This window comes from Schistocerca gregaria, chromosome 1, assembly GCF_023897955.1.
Source record: "Schistocerca gregaria isolate iqSchGreg1 chromosome 1, iqSchGreg1.2, whole genome shotgun sequence".
Taxonomy (NCBI): domain Eukaryota; kingdom Metazoa; phylum Arthropoda; class Insecta; order Orthoptera; family Acrididae; genus Schistocerca; species Schistocerca gregaria.
This window is the reverse complement of record NC_064920.1, coordinates 324,514,737-324,531,769: the sequence shown is the minus strand read 5'-3', so window position 1 is coordinate 324,531,769 and position 17,033 is coordinate 324,514,737. Positions and strand designations below refer to the sequence as shown.

At 41.1% G+C, this 17,033-nt stretch overlaps 1 protein-coding gene across 1 annotated transcript in view; it reads right to left on the bottom strand.

Annotated features, from left to right (window-relative positions):
* Positions 1-1,542: 1,542 nt before the first annotated feature.
* Positions 1,543-17,033, bottom strand: part of LOC126284436 (uncharacterized) — a 51,544-nt gene continuing 36,053 nt past the window's right edge. The window contains exons 11-12 of the mRNA XM_049983769.1: positions 6,557-6,720; positions 1,543-2,014 (exon numbers count right to left, since the gene is read on the bottom strand). Of these exons, the coding sequence (XP_049839726.1) occupies positions 1,840-2,014; positions 6,557-6,720 (339 nt within the window). The 3' untranslated portion in view covers positions 1,543-1,839. The remainder of the gene's footprint in view (positions 2,015-6,556; positions 6,721-17,033) is intronic.

The following is a 17,033-nucleotide window of genomic DNA, read 5'->3' as shown; positions in this document are numbered from 1 at the left end:
CAAATAAATAACTTTTTAAAAGTAGTTGAAAACCATTAAAGTCTAAATTTGCAGAATTTCAAACTAAATCTGCCAATGAGGCGCTTCGTACTTCTCCTCACATACACAACTTAATACTCTAAGCTTTCGAAATTGGCTGATGTCGCATCACTGGTTACTTCATAATGAAAGAAGTCAAAGGAAATATCCTGTTCAACCTGTAGACATCTGATTTAAACCACTTCACAACGATCTCCATTAATTCATTTGATATATTCCCGTGAGTTCACTGGAAACAGCATGCGTTGTCTGTAAGTGTCCTTTGTGAATTTGCTATTATGCAGTATCGTATTTTGTGGCAAGCATACTTGCAAACTTACGGTGTAAGATAACAGTTGGGAACGTATATAATACCAGAACTAGGAAAAGCAACATTTTTGTTACGACAGTGGAGAAAAGTATTCAATATTTCGTAGTGCTCGTGTAAATCTATCTTACCATTTGTGCTGAAGCAGATATTTTCCTTTGCTGCAGAAGTTTACGTAAAACCGAAGTTCTTGGCCTCCAAACCACCGAATCGAAATTTGCTGCGCGTTTAACAACACAGACATTCCATTCAGTAGCAGCTTTGCGGCGGTCGGCTGATCTTCTCATCATAACAAACTAAGGTAAGGAATGCCGAGGCTGGTAGATTTTACTAGCGGGCTATGCTTGTCAGACGTTATCTCAATGACACACAGTTACTCGATTGACATGCGGAGATGATTTAAACACACGAGAGTTTTAACGTTTGCTCCGCATGTACCAGAGATACTCTTCAGTTGTCCTCCCCCGGTAGCTGAGTAGTCAGTGCGACAGAATGTCAGTTCTACGGGCCCAAGTTCGATTCCCGGCTGGGTCGAAGATCTTCTCCGCTCAGGGACTGGGTGTTGTGTTGTCCTAATCATCATCATCTCATCGCCATCGAGGCGCAGGTCGCCTCAATGGCGTCAGATCGAAAGACTTGCACCTGGCGAATGGTCTACTCGACGGGAGGCCCTAGTCACACGACATTTATTTACTCTTCAGTTTTACCACACGCAATACCCACCTGAGGGAGTATTTGACGTGACGTCAGTTAGTATTATAGTTCGGTTGATGACATCATAAATGTTAATTATGAGTTAACAATAGCAGCTTCTCATTCATACTATCATCTCTGATAATTAGCGTAATTATCAAAATAACCATTGTTTATGGCTATTCTTTTGACAGATTTGGGAATGGCATGTTATCCACTTCAAACTAATATAGTTTTGGTCTCAAGCGTAAAGCGTAGTCTTATAATTACTTAAATTTTTAACTTTTTGGTAACCCATTGTTCCGAAATATTTTTTTTAATTACGCCCCCTTCTTTTTAGCTTTATATTTCGATTTTGATCTGGTATTTGTTTTCTTTGAGCTTGGCAACTTATCAGTGACCGTGGTCTGCAAAACAGCACCGATGGAAACATAAGGTATATTGCACGGTCATTTCCTTCGCACGTTCTAGTTGTTCAGTGTAGATAAAAAAACAAAGGCAGATAGTGTTGGATAATTTAGATATTTATTTTGCAGAAACACGAGAACTTGTGCCCATAGCAGTAATATCCATATTAACTTCACATTGCAACGGTATCGTACAACATACACAACAGGCAAAGAAAACCTTTACTTAACCTGCGGGCCTGGATCACGGATACCGTGATCTGCAGTGGCGGACGGCGCTGTATGCGTTACGACTGTTGAGTTGGGAAGTACGTCTGCTTTATAGACTTTATGTCTGGCTGTAGGGATTCAAGTCTTCAGTGCGTATTTCTACAAAGAGAGCCGTTGAGGCCCTCACTGTAAGTAGTCTAACGGGTTGACCAAGGAGACGCTGGTTGAGGCAATATCCTGCAGATACTTGTTGATGAATGGAGCGATGCTGTCCGTGAAGAAACCCAAGACCCACGTAGCGATCTGCGACACCAGCCAGTTGAGGATACCCAGGCCAGTCACTTCCAAATCAATATCACTGTAACACAGAAAGAACAGGTATGAGCAAACTGAGTTTCATACCGTAGATATCGAAAACCTTTTAACAAGTATTTATGCTTTCGCAGGTCTGGTCGTCGCACCCTAGTCCAAGATACATTACTAATAGAAGATTAGGGTTTAGCATTCCGTTGGTCCCATTACAAATGTAGGAAAAGCTCAGACAGAACAAGGAACCCTCCCGATATTCGGGTTAACAAATGTATGGAAACCATGTGAAACGTAAACTTGGGTAGCTGGGAGGGGCTCAGATTTCGTGCACCTTACGTGTCTCCAACGTATTAATCAAAGTTCTGTGGAAAAGATAGTATGATTACAGTGTAGCTTGTGCAGCTTATGTTCTCATTTCTGGGAAGAAACGAATCCTTAGGCACATCCGTTGATAAACGGAGCGATCTTGTTCTTTGTACTTATAGTTTTCAGTGTGATGGGGGACGAGGTGAGAGACAGTTACTTTAGGCTTGCCTGAGGTGCACGTGATTCATTTCCAACTGACTGTGATGATGGTGAGCATGTAGTATACTCTGAGGTGTCACTTACGCCAGTCATGTATCCATTCTTCAACCCGCCAGTCTCCCGTCACCAAACGGTGCTGTATTTTTGAAATGCTACGTGTTGTGATACTCAGAGGTCTACACACATTTACAGAGGACACGTATTTCTAGAGTTCATGCACACTACTGGCCATTAAAATTACTACACCTCGAAGATGACGGGCTACAGACGCGAAATTTAATCGACAGGAAGAATACGCTGTGACATGCAAATGATTAGCTTTTCAGAGCATTCACACAAGGTTGGCGCCGGTAGCGACACCTACAACGTACTGCCACGAGGGAAGTTTCCAACAGATTTCTCATACACAAACAGCAGTTGACCTTCGTTGCCTGGTGAAACGTTGTTGTGATACGTCGTGTAAGGAGGACAAATGCATACCTTCAAGTTTCCTACTTTGCTAAAGGTCGGATTGTAGCCTAACGCGATTGCGGTTTATCGTATCGCGATATTGCTGCTCGCGTTGGTCGAGATCCAACGACTGTTAGATGAATATGGAATCGGTGGGTTCAGGATGGTAATACGTAACGCCGTGCTGCATCCCAACGGCCTCGTCTCACTAGCAGCCGAGGTGACAGGCATTTTATCCGCATGGCTATAACGTCTCGATCCCTGAGTCAACACATGGGGACGTCTACAAGACAACAACGATCTGCACGAACAGTTCGACGACGTTTGCAGCAGCATGGACTATCAACTCGGAGACCATGGCTGTGGTTACCTTTGGCGCTGCATCACAGACAGGAGCGCCTGCTATGGTGTACTGAACGATGAACCTGGGTGGTCTAATGACAAAATGTCATTTTTTCGGATGAATCCAGGTTCTGTTTACAACATCCTGATGGTCGCATCCGTGTTTGGCGACACCGCGGTGAACGCACATTGAAAGCGTGTATTTGTCATCGCCATACTGGTGTATCACACGGCGTAATGGTATGGGGTGCCATTGGTGACACGTCTCGGTCACCTCTTGTTCCCATTGACGGCACTTTGAACAGTGGACGTTACATTTCAGATGTGTTACGACCTGTGGCTCTACCCTTCATTCGATCCCGGCGAAACTCTACATTTCAGCAGGATATTGTACGACCGCGTGTTAGAGGTCCTGTATGGACCTTTCTGGATACAGAAAATGTTCAGCTGCTGCCCTGGCCAGCACATTCTCCAGATCTGTCACCAATTGAAAATGTCTGGTCAATGGTGGCCGAGCAACTGGCTCGTCACAATGCGCCAGTCACTGCTCTTGATGAACTGTGGTATCGTGTTGAAGCTGCATGGGCAGCTGTACCTGTACACGCCATCCAAGCTCTGTTTGACTCAATGCCCAGGCGTATGAAGGTCGTTATTACGGTCACAGGTGGTTTTCTGGGTACTGATTTCTCAGGATCTATGCACCCAAATTGCGTGAAAATGTAATCATATGTCAGTTCTAGTAAAATATATTTGTCCAATGAATACCCATTTATTATCTGCATTTCTTCTTGGTGTAGCAATTTTAATGGCCAGTAGTGTATCTACATTGCGTACAGATAGCAAGAAGAACTACAACGGTGCTCACAGGGATGAAAGATTGTCTACACGAGACTGACAAAAATAAATAACAAAGCCACAGCTATAGTTCGATAAAGGTGGAGTGAACAATGACTTAAAGCAGATCAATATATGACAACAAAAGGGTCGTTATATTAAACTTTCACTACTTTAGAGGGCCCCCACGATGAACTAATGATCGTAGGACAGTGAAAGTTCGTGCAAACAAGATATGTGGTAGAGAAATAACGAATAAACCATTGAAAGTGTTTTTGATTTCCACATGAGAGGGTAACATTTGATAGTTGCGTATTAGCTTTATGTTCCAGGTTACAGGCGTTGCTCAATGTGATTACTCCCTGCATCCGTGACAACCTGTAACTGCACTATAGATTGCTCTACTTCTGCCCGAAACATCTCAGGGAGATGTATGCTAATTTCCTAACTATGGTCATCTACAATCCCCACCCTGTGTTAGTGTTCCGTTGATACATCATTTTTCAGGTAGTCCTGCATCCAAAAATCACACCGGTCGAAATCCTGCGATCCGGGGTGCCAAGCAGTTTGGAACGATCATCCAATAATTCAAATTTCCTAAATGTGTTTCGCAGTATCCGAGTGATCTCACGAGCCATGCGTCGATACTTGCGAAGAGCAGCAGCACTGTTGCTGTCGTTTTGATAAAATATCTTTATGAGTAAAGTCCTGCTCAACTTGTCCTGACCTGTGTTGGCAGTCTGCACACTGATGCTTGTGTTTCAACCCCATGTCGCCGTGCCAGTACTTCCGCCTAACGGCAAGGCATGACACTTACGCTACTAACAACGCGAATCCCGCAGTGCATAGTCTTAGCGTCGTTCCTGTGAAGTTGAGTATACAAGCGATAAACAGTACTCTACGCTGGTTCAAGTAGCGACAGTTTAATTATAGCCAACACGTATTCGTAAACTTAGCAATCAAACAAATGGTGACATTAGCAAGCCAAGTGATAGATCAAAACCTGGAGAGATTTTCGTGTGCAGAACTGTGTTTGTGTACTTTCAAGGACAAATTTTGCTGTCCATGTTAAGCGATAGAATTATAGGTTGGTCATTGTTGGAAGACTAAGGAGAACCTAGAACACATTTATAACAGTTTTCTCCAGAAGTTCACAACTGCTTATTATAAATAGTAATCAACTAAAGACAATAAATACCGTAAGTTGGGATAATAATGTCCAGCTGCTATTGTTTAAGAATATGTACGAAGTGTAAATGTTGTACTAAGTCTGTAGCATAGTTCCTAAAGTTTATTTGGTGCAGAATTCAATATTCAAGAGATGCTGCTATCTGCGCATCCCGACATATTATTTTAGCGGGCGGAGGGCCATCTTTGGATGAAGTAGTTTCGAAGTTTGAAACTTCTGATGTTCTCATCTGATATGTGAAGGAACTTGTGAGGAAACCGTGATTACATACGAAGAAGAAAAAATGCATTTCCCTTTGGTTTTTCAAATGTTGTATAAACTAGTTTTGATAAAATTTCTCAGTTTGGCTGAGTACTGCCACTCAGATAACCATTAATGCAACAGAGCAATCACTTCTCCCATAACGATGGTGTCAACACAGTTATTAGCTTAATACTTTTGACCTTTCCATTTGTAGCTCCATCAAAGAGAATTACTAACTCATTAACCTACAAAGTTTCTTAACACAGCAGAACTACGTCGCGGTCTTTTGATAAACTTGATATAATACTGAGATTCTCAAAAATGCATCAGAAAATCATTAAAGCACACTATATTTGAAGCCGTTAATCTAGATGGGTGTCCTAAAGAGGAAGACATCCTCACTGAAGTATTGCGGGACCCCTGTCAAGCGACTTGGGTTTTAACCTGCAACGTTTCTGACATTTCCAGTTTCCAGTAAAATTTGTTTTGCTCTGACGATGTACGTATCATAAGGTGAGACAGTCCAAGGCTTTTTTTTCGCAGGGGAAGCCACTACGCTAGATACCGAATAAGAAATTATTCGGTATCTAGAGGAGTATCGTAAACACAGTATGTGCATCAATGGACAAGATACAACATATCATGTTCACAGATAATTACTAGTGTTAGAACGTGAACTGCACACTAAACGTTTACTGAAAACGTTTTAGGCCCAACTTATTCAGTACCTCCATTGCACAATAGTGGTATAAAATCTGACATGTTTCTACTGTGTGGAGATAATGTCAGTGGGTTAGTTGTTCTAGCACTGCAATATTTCTCTGAGGTTAAGGAAGTCTCTGCTGTCTCATCCTAGTTTAATTGAAATGTTGAGGACCGCCGTTCCCACGGAACAAAAACATGGTAATCGATAATCGTGTCCCACTATACATCTTTACCTTTCCTCGGCTGATGAAAGCATCTATAACGAAAGCACACAGTGTGTAACACACTGCTCTTGGAACTTACTCAATGTATTCAACGTAAAGCTCCTCGATGGTGGCAGTAGCATGCTGGAGCTCCCTCATGTCGACGCTGACCTTGAAGAAGAGAGAGTTAGAGCCGACCGTGGCGCTCACGGTACCGCTCGGCCCAATATCCATGAACTCTGCGTGGTAATGGTTGAAGCCAACCTGCAACAGAACACCCACTGGGTTGCAGCACCTGCCAAAAGTCAGGTCACTCTTTTATAGCCAGAGATACCACTCTTTTCTGAAGTATTAGAATAGCATTAAATTCTTTTCGAGCTGAAAAAGTATAGCTATAGCAGAGAACCGCCTGTCACCAGTGACTTCCTGACGCTGAGATCAGCCTGAATTATGTGAGTCTCAACAAAGGCGAAACAGTTTGAACGGGGACACAGCTATGACCAATATAGAACTGTATTTGCCTTTATCACTCACTTACAACCAGCATTTGATTGGCATATTACAATATAATGAACTACTTTTTACATCTTCAAAACTTTCCATTACTTAAATTTACTCAATTTTTCGTCCTCACTGAATCACTTACTTTATGACTTCTATCACTTAAATTTACTCAGTTTTTCGTTCTTACTCAATCACTTACTTAATGATGACTATTAGTAGTAATAATGCTTTTAAAACTCTTAATTAATGTCGGAACCATATCGCTACTAAAAATCATTTTTAAATTACGCTCGCCTACCCTGACTGTCACTTATGCAACTATTAAAGCAGTCTTATTTTTAACATAGTCACACTGTAAAAGAGTAAAATATTAATATTCAGTGACAGCGATTGATTGGCTGCATGCAAGTGTGCCCCGATACGAATACTTGAGAGAATCATTCGATTTATTTTCTTATTCACGTCGTTGGCTAAGGTGCATTATTCAAAAGTTCTTCATTGAATCACCAGTACTTTGATAGATGAGAAATATTTTACTTCTTCGAATAACGTTTTTGGAGGATATGTTAAATCGACTTTGGTTTTGCTTCTTTGTATCTAAAAACAGTCCTGTTGGTGGAACATCCGCAACTGAGCATTATACCAGAGGTTAAAAAGACCGCTGAAGTTGAAAATTTCTTTTATTACTACACGACCGGTTTCGGGCTCTTAGACGCCCGTCTTCAGGTGTCGTAACTTCGTTCTGGGACCCCCGACAGCCGCGATGGTGTCTACGAGCCGCGGTAGCTACCTACGAGCGCGTGTCATTTGGAATGCCCTTTCCATCTTAAGTACTCTATTTTCTATGGTTTTCTCTGCTTTTGTGTAGCTTGTTACTCATTCTCCTATTTATTTAAGACAGTTTGTCTTAACATTTTATGAATTTTACAATTCGGAAGAGCGTTATTGATACCGGTGATGAAATTTGTTTTTCACGCGATTTCTGTCCTTTGATTCACGTGCATTATTAAAATCTACAAAACACATCATGCATTTCAAGTTTCTGATTTTATTCATTTATATTATGTTCTGTGTATCTAGTATTTGCTCTGCCAAAAATGTTCCCTTCCTAAATCCTGCTCGATATTCTCAGTATTTTGGGTCGAGTATTCCTTCAGCTCTCTCTTTAAAAGTGCCATGGACAAGATCTTATGTGCTGCTGGTAAGAAGATCACTCTATAACTGTCAGGATCACTTTTCTTTCCTTCTTTCATGCAGTGGATATAATAAGGCAATTCTGATGGTAAGATGTTTGTTGTCCAAATTTACAACTAGTGTTTCTGATATTTATTTATTTCTTTATTTTTTAATAATTGTGTCTCTAGGGCGTTTTCGTAATTCAGCAACTATATTGTCTTATCCTGATGCTTTATTATTTTTAAGTTGTTTTATGATTTCTCTGATTTCCCCTATTGCTATTGACTTTGAATCTGGTCGTATTTGGATTAAATTATCAAAATGAAATTCTTTTTTGGTGAATGGCAGTTGTGTAGTTCTCCGAAGCACTCTGGAAGCACCCTGTCGTTCTCGTTATTTTTGTAAGCAGCCTTTTGTGTTTTTTGATCCATAAACTGTGAACTTGGTGGTGTGTACTTCTTTAAATTATGTTTGAATGTTTTATAAAAGTTTATTGTGTTGTACTGTTTAAATTTGTCGTTGTGAAATACTGATTTATTCTGTATTTTATTGTTAAAAGAACGTAATTCAGGTGGAAATGACTTATGATATCAGAAGTGTGATCGCAACAGTGTTCAGTAGCACTACTTTTTATCTCTCCCATTTTCATACGATTTCCATTTAGTTAATCGATTGTGGATATTATTTTGGTAGAATTAAGATTTTTTTGTGATCTGTATCACTGTTTTTACTATTTATATATGTTTCAGGTTGTGTCGGTTAGAGAGCGATCTGAAAGTTGTAAGATTGCTAGCAACTCTGTTTCTTACTGTGTGTGGTTTCGGCAGATCTACGCTGTCAACATCGGATCCTGTACAATTATTAGCGGTACGTGTTTGTTACAACACTGAAAGTCACATGGAAATGCTGCGTGAAACAAAACGTGGCTACTGACATCAGCATGTCATAAATGCAGTAACACACAATTAAAACATGTGCTGATGTTCTAGGATGCACTAATCCCTTGACACCACAATGGCCACTGATCCGTTGTGCCTTTTAGAACGGCGAGATCACCCAGGGATTGCCCTCCGGCCTCGACGCTTGCTACGATTGTTGCAAAGTGTCTGCTTTCAGATGATGTCTCAAGCTGTGAACGCCAACGGCCATCTCTCCGATGGAGCATTAAACGAGATTCATCACTCAGTGGACGCCCAGCTGCGGGAGAAGTCTGCAAATTCCATCCTTTGTTGATGACGAACAGCAAACAACGTGGCTGTATGTTCCAGGCGCCTGCGGTAGAGGCCGATACTCAGCAATGTTCGTTGGACTGTCGTTAATGAGTCACTATAGGTGGCCCCTTGGCGCATCTGGCTAATCAGTTGATCAACAGTTGCACGTCAACGCGCCCGCACACATCTTTTCCCCTGTCGTTGAGCCCTGTTATTCATGGCCAGTGCTGCTTCACAGCTGTCTCGGCGTTGGTGTTGTTTAGCGCAATTTTGCCTTCGACAGTGAACTTCAACCACCGCGGTACGCGAACAGTTTATAAACGTGGCCGTTTCGGAAACGTGTCCATCCTTGTACTGAAAGCCGATGATCGTTTCCTTTCGGACGTCAGGCAAATCGATCCGCATCCGCATTATAACAACGAATGCCGGGTTTTCCACGTACCCCCCCCCCCCCCCCCTCCACACATGTTTTCTGTATCCTCCACTGTTAATGCTGCCACCTGTTGTCTGTTTATAGTTATTGAACAGTGACATCGAACATCGGCGGCAGTCACATTTACGTGACTGTACAGCATATAACAATACTTCCTTTGGAAAGCACTCGGCCTTTTCCAGCAACCCGAACTAGCTCTTGGGCTCTAAAGCCCCGCCGACAAAGGGTCGTTAGACCCTAACTGTCCTTCCTGCCTTTCTCCCTTTCCATATTTTGCGATATGTAGACAGGAACTCCAGCACATCATCTGCAACATACCGGTATCAGCAATGCTACTGAACAACTCCAAAATCAATCTGGAGGTGAGAGCATAATAGACGATGTCATACAAGCAGTTCACTATTGAGCCGGCCAATGTGGCCGAGCGGTTCTGATCGCAGGTTCCAATCCTGCCTCGGGAATGGATGTGTGTGATGTCCTTAGGTTAGTTAGGTTTAAGTAGTTCTAATTCTAGGGGACTTATGACCTCAGAAGTTAAGTCCCATAGTGCTAAGAGCCATTTGAACCATAGTTCACTATTGAAAGTTTTCTTTCACCAAGCTCTTCTCCCTTCCTGTTGAAAACGTGGATACCAGAGAAAGGGATCGTGTTACAACGGCGAGCTGTAGTTTAGGCTGTCACACAGTGGGGGCCGTATAGCTACAAGTGTTTTCGCTGTCTGTCCTCCCCTAGATTTGACACATGTTACTATCCCCGCCGATTTTGTGGAGCACAGTCTCATTTCTTGTGTTCACTTATCGTCTTCTGTAGTTCCTCGTTTCAAATACTATGATCCTCTTTACTTCCGGTTACAGTATGGGAAGAGAGCAAGTATGATTTCTGAATACGTATGGCGTTCATACGATGTCCATACTCCTCCATGACTTTCCCTGCCACCTCTCCACAGTATTCTACACTAGGGTAATACTTGAATACGCTATTCAGAAGCAATAAGATGATGTTGACATGTAGACGCCTTTTTTTCAACGCATAATAAAGCTCCTTCGCGATAAAACGTTACTGTCAGTGGTATAACAATCGATTACTGCGTCTTTCTTTGCTTCGCCAGTCTTCGGTCGGCGATATTGGAGAAGCACATATTTGCGCAGTGCTCTCCTGGACGTAATGTTGACTTTCAAAGCCGGATTCACTGCTCCCTCTCAAGTGGTCCTTATGTTCTCGAATCGAGTGGGCCTCATTTCAAAACGCACCTTACCATAACCTGCGATTACTGCAGACTGAGGGAGTGTTCGTGGAAGAGTCGGGGCGAATACTCCTCTGGTAGCTTTTATTACCTCAAGTGGCAAGCTATTTGGGAAACTGGAGGAAGAATATACTTCACAGCGTTAACTTCCGTCGGTGGGTAGCAATTGTAATACATTTCCTGAATTGCATGATATACAGTAAGCCCGTCTCTGCAGATCTTCAGTGTCACATCAAGCGTGCTGTACTGCTGTTCGAATCGCTCACCAATATTTTATAAAGTTTTAGACTTCAGATACTTATTTTAAAGATAATTTATGTAAATATCTGCTGTAAAAGTAACTTATTAGCGGATTCCATTCGTCTTAATCTTTATTTTTGTGTTATTGATTCAAAGGTCTGTTATTAGTGAATGCGCTTACGTAGTTCACCGAAGTTTCAGCAGTGTGTTTACATTTCGCTCTGAGCCGTTGCAGCTGTAGCCGATTTGAAACTAAGTACTGGCAAAGTTGTTTGTGTGCTGTTATTCAGTTGTTAAATTTAGTAGTTTTCAACGGTATCTCCCTCTGTTTATGGCTAAATAACGATTTAATAAACTTTCGAAAAATTTCGCCCACAGTGTTGTTTAGAGCTGGTTGCGCGTTGAAGTCGTTTATTAAATTTAGTACGATTGTTTTCAGCTGGTGTTTTTTATTGTATTTCAGTAAAACTTTCGTTCTCTATGTTTAATTTCGTTGAGTGTTCCAGTCGTCGCCTGAACTTTTGATTTTAGATAATAAGTTGTGTGAAGCTATTGTGGTATTGGTATTGGCTGTGGTCTAGTTGTATTAATAAAAGTAGTTGCTTTGTTAGTAGAGAGCGAAATTCGAAATCACTGTTGTTAGTTCTTTAAAAAGTTCTACTGTTGCAGTTAAACTTAGGTAGCGTAGACGTTTTGTTTTTTCAGTAACTGTTAAAATTTTACCGTTAGTAAGAAGTGTGAGCTTTGTCGTAATTTCTTGAGTAGTAGGTTACGGTGTGAGATTTATTCAAAGTATTTTAATTGGGAAGAATGCAGTGGGGAAGCCGATGGGCATTCTGGAGAGATCCTCTCCTGGAAATGCAGAATTTGTAGAAGAAATAAGTTGATAGAGCAGCAGGAGCATAAGATCTATGCCCTTCATGAGCAGTCATAAGACGCAAAGTAGGAACTAGATGCGATGAAGAGGTTGAAGGGTGCTGAGAAATGGTAACTGGCAGTTCGTAAGAAGGCAGCAAGGAAGAGGAGATATTTAGACCGTTTTACTTTGCGTGTAACCAGTAGATCTGACCAACTGTCAGCGTGTAGAGGAGCCTCTTCTAGCTGTAGGTAAAGGAAACATGCAGCAGTCCTCAGAAGGTCTGGAGCCTAAGACAGCTGCAAATTGTAACAGAAAAAAAAGGTTCTTCTGCTAGGTAGCTCGCATGACAATGGTGTGGGCCAGCAGTTGCAGGAAGTGTTCGGGAGTGAGTACCAGGTCACCAGCATTGTGAAGCCTAGTGCAGCTTTGACTCAGGTGACTGTTAAGGTAAGGGAGTTGTGCACGAACTTTATGAAAGAGGATCACGTAGTAATTTTGGGTGGAGCTGGGCCGGGGAGTATGATGTAGATGGTGACCTGGTAGAGACAGCTTCTTAAACCGGTGGCACTAAAGTGCACTTCGGTCTATTTCAGCGTCATGATTTCCCTCGTCTTCATGCTGCTATTGGAAGTGTTCACGTGGGTCTGGAGAAGGAACTGATGGTGGAGGGCATGGCTCACATTGCAGTGGTGCCAGTTAAGTCTATCAATAGATCGGGTTTCACAGGGCACGGCCTGCACGTTAGTAAGTATGGGAAGGGGAGGCCGGCAGTGTAGCGGGTGGTGGTGGGATCACCCATGAGAAAATTCCTGTAGTAGTTGGCGTTAGAGCTATACCTCTTTTAGATTGAAGTCATCTGATAGGTATCCCTGCTCCCTCTAACAAAGGAATCACCTTCAGAGGCGGTCAGATACCCAAATAGTGAAGGAATTAGCAATATTTCATCAAAATATTAGAGGTTTTAGAGATAAAGTTTGTGAACTGCTTATAGATGTTGACTCTGACATTATTGGCGTATCGCAGCACCACTAACATAATTTTACATTTGAGAGGATTCCTTTACCAGGATACAGGTTAGCTGGCTGTTTTTCAAGGCGTTCCTTGCGGGTTGGGGGAGTGGGTATGTACATAAAAAACAATATACCATTTGAGTCCATATAGCTATCACAACAGTGCACTGAACAGATATTTGAATGTTGTGCAGGGGCAGTTGAATTCAGTGAAACTAAACTTCTAATTATTGTTGTCTACAGGTCCTCTAACTTTGAGTTCTGTACATTTCTATTCAAGTTAGCGATGGTTCTTGGTTCACTTTACAAGAAGTATTAAAATTTAATTACAAGTGGCGACGTCAATATTAATTTTGTGTGTGATTGTGCAAGAAAAAGGATGTTGGAAGATCTCCTAAATTCATACGATCCGATGCAGAGTGTTTTTTTTTTCAACTAGGGTGCAGGGGTTCTAATGGTTTAAATTGCTGTGAGCACTCGGAGATCATCAGTCCCCTAGAACTTAGAACCTAAGTAACCTAAGGACATCACACACATCCATGCCCGAGGCACGATTCGAACACGCGACCGTAGCAGTCGCGTAGTTCCGCACTGAATCGCCTAGAACCGCTCGGCCACCACGGCCGGCCTAGGGTGCAGGGGAACAGTAGCAAAGCCACAGACAATATTTTTATTCATTCTTTATTACTAAACAGACATTCTGTTAGTAAAAGGGTGAACGGCCTTTCAGGTTATGATGGACAAATTTCAGCACTAAATGGTTTTGGTACTCAAAAGTATTATCTATAATTACAAACTATGTAGGAAAGCTAATCTAACGGCAATAGAGGGTTTCTTCAAACTCGTTAAGGAACAAGAGTGGCAGAATGTTTATAGTGACCATAACATAGATGACAAATATAATGCTTTCCTTAACACATTTCTCATGCTCTTTGAAAGTTGCTTTCCATTAGATCGCTCTAAACAGGGTGCTAGTAATAAAAGGCAGCCTGGGTGGATGACAAGTGGAATAAGGATATCATGTAGAACCAAGTGCGAATTATATCAAAACGTTAGAAGTAGTCCATTACAAACAGTATCTGATAAGTCAGATATATGTACAGTTTTAACAGTCACTTTCTGCGTATTATGGGTGAATTAAATAAAAAATTAGTTTCCATAGGGAATCGTATGGTCCTCTTGGAAAACGCATTTCCCAGATTGATATCTGAAATACTCCTCTGTAATACTGACAAGGGGGAGATTAAGCCAATAATCAAACCACTGAAGGCTAAGACCTCTCTTGGATATAGCAGAATATTAAAGTACTGCACTTGTTAGCCCTGTACTGAGCCATATTTTTAATTTTTCCTTCAAGAAAGGTCAGTTTCCTGACTGATTCAGTAGTAAAGCAGCTTTATGTAACAGGAGAAAGGGATAATGGAGACAATTTTAGACCTATTTCTTGCCATCAGTGTTTGCTAAAGTTATTGAGGAGGCTGTGTATGTAAGGATAATTTATTATTATATTTAACATTATTTGCTGTCAAATGTACAATTTGGTTTTAGAAGTGGCTTAACAACTAAAAACGCTGTATTCTCTTTTCTCTGTGAGGCACTGGATGGGTTATACAAACGGATTCGAACGCTAGGCATCTTCTTTGATGTACCTGAGGCATTTGATTGTGTTGATCACAAAATATTGCTCCAGAAATTGGATAATAATGGAATACGGGAAGCAGCTCACAATTGGTTAAACTCTTATTTTAATTACAGACAGCCAAATTTAATTATCCATAGTGTTGAGAATGGCTGTGATGTGGGGTCTGAGCAGGGTACAGTCAAATGGGGGGGGGGGGGGGGAGGGGGAAGCCCCAGGGATCAGTTTGGGGCAACTTCTGTTCCTTATCTATATAAATGATACGCCCTCATGTAGTACAGGTGATCCTAAAATATTTATGTTTGCTGGTGACACTAGCTTGGTAGTAAAGGATGTTGAGTGCAATATTGGCACTATTTCAAATAGCGCAGTTCGTGACATAAATTCAGGGCTTGTAGAAAATAGCTCTAAATCACAATAAGACCCAGGTTTTACAGTTTCTAACACAATATTCAACAAAACTCGACTTTTTAAATTCATAGAATGGGCATATGGTTAGTGAAACTGAACATTTCAAATTTATAGGTGTTCAGATAGATAGTAAGGTGTCGCGGAAAGCCCACGTACAGGATCTTGTTCAAAGACTTAATGCTGCTATTTTTACTATTCGAACGATGTTTGAAGTAAGTGATAATTCGACACGAAAAGCAGTCTACTTGGCTTATTTTCATTCGCTTATGACATATGGTATTGTATTTTGGGGTAACTCTTCCCATTGTCAAAGAATATTTTTGGCTCAGACACGGACAGTTCGGAGAGTAAGTGGTGTAAGTTCACGAACCTTTTGTCGACCCCTGTTCACTATCTGGGTATTTTAACACTGGCCTCTCAATATAAATATTCTTCACTGTAATTTATTGTTAACAATATCAGCTTATTCCCGAGCACTCAGTTAATACTAGGCAGAAATGTAATCTGCATTTCGATCGCACTTCCTTGACTCTTGTACAAAACGGTGTGCAGTATAATGGAGCATCCATTTTCAATAAGCTACCACAAGAATTCAAAAAAACTTAGCAGTAATCTACGCACTTTCAAAACTAAGCGGAATAGTTTCCTCTACGGTCATTCCTTCTATTCTGTCGAGGAGTTCCTTGAAAAATTAAGTTGATTCCTGCGCTAAATTGTTGACTGCGTTCACATAAACTTAGGACTTGTCTTTCTTTGGTTTTATAAACATTTTATTTTGTCTGTTATTACTTTTATGTTGTACTTGCATGTACTAACACGTTTCATGACCTTGGAGATATGCTTTTCAATTTTTTCCTACGGAACTAGACACGTAAATCAAAAAATAAAAATAGAGAACATTTAATTCACTGCTATAGTCAGTCTTGCAATTGGTGCATCAAGAAGTATACAACCATGACATTTGCTGTAAACCCAAGTGTCAGTAAATGAGCCATAGCTAACGTCAATTTTTGTATGTTCTAAGAATTAATCTGATTTTAAAATGAAAGTCTGCTATGCACGTGAGTCACCATGGAATTCACACGATGATACCTACCGATTGACCTCATTCGCAAGAGCTTTCAGAAAGGTATCATGCGTTTTCTTCAAGAACAGAAACAGCCAAACAAATGTGGTAGCCATGTGGCAGGGACAAATTCTTGTGAACAGAGTGTATTCCTAGCTGCTCCTTGTTTATCTCTTATTGATAGTTGTTCGCCTTTATACATAATCCTCTCTTGACAGACATGACACTTGCAGCTGCCTCCTGTATCAGCTGTTCCATTTTTCATTTTTACTGGTTTCATGCAGACCTCCATTAATTGCTCTACTGTGACAACATCCTCATCTTAAAAAATTACTTGCATCCAACGTCCTGAATTATTGGTCGGATTTATTCCAGTTTCTGTCTTCCCCTGCACTTTTTACGCTCTACGGCTACATCAAGATCCATGGAAATTATTCGTCGATGTATTCATATTCGTCCTGTTGTCAAGTAATTCCTCCTTGTGAATGTTTTTCTCGTGTTCTTCTCTTCGTCGATTCTACAGAAAACCTCATTTCTCATCAATCCACCAGATTTCTTACATCTTTCTGCGTCATCACATCTCAAACGCTTCCATTCACTTTTTTCCCCGTTTACCCACAGTCCGTGATTCACTTTCATACAATGATATGCGGTAGACGTGCATTCTCAGTAAATTATTCCTCAGTTTAAGGCAAATTTTTGATACTAGAGGACTTCTATTGGTCAGCATTGCCCTTTTTGTCTATGCTAGTCTGCACTTTATATCCTACTCCGTTATTGCTTAC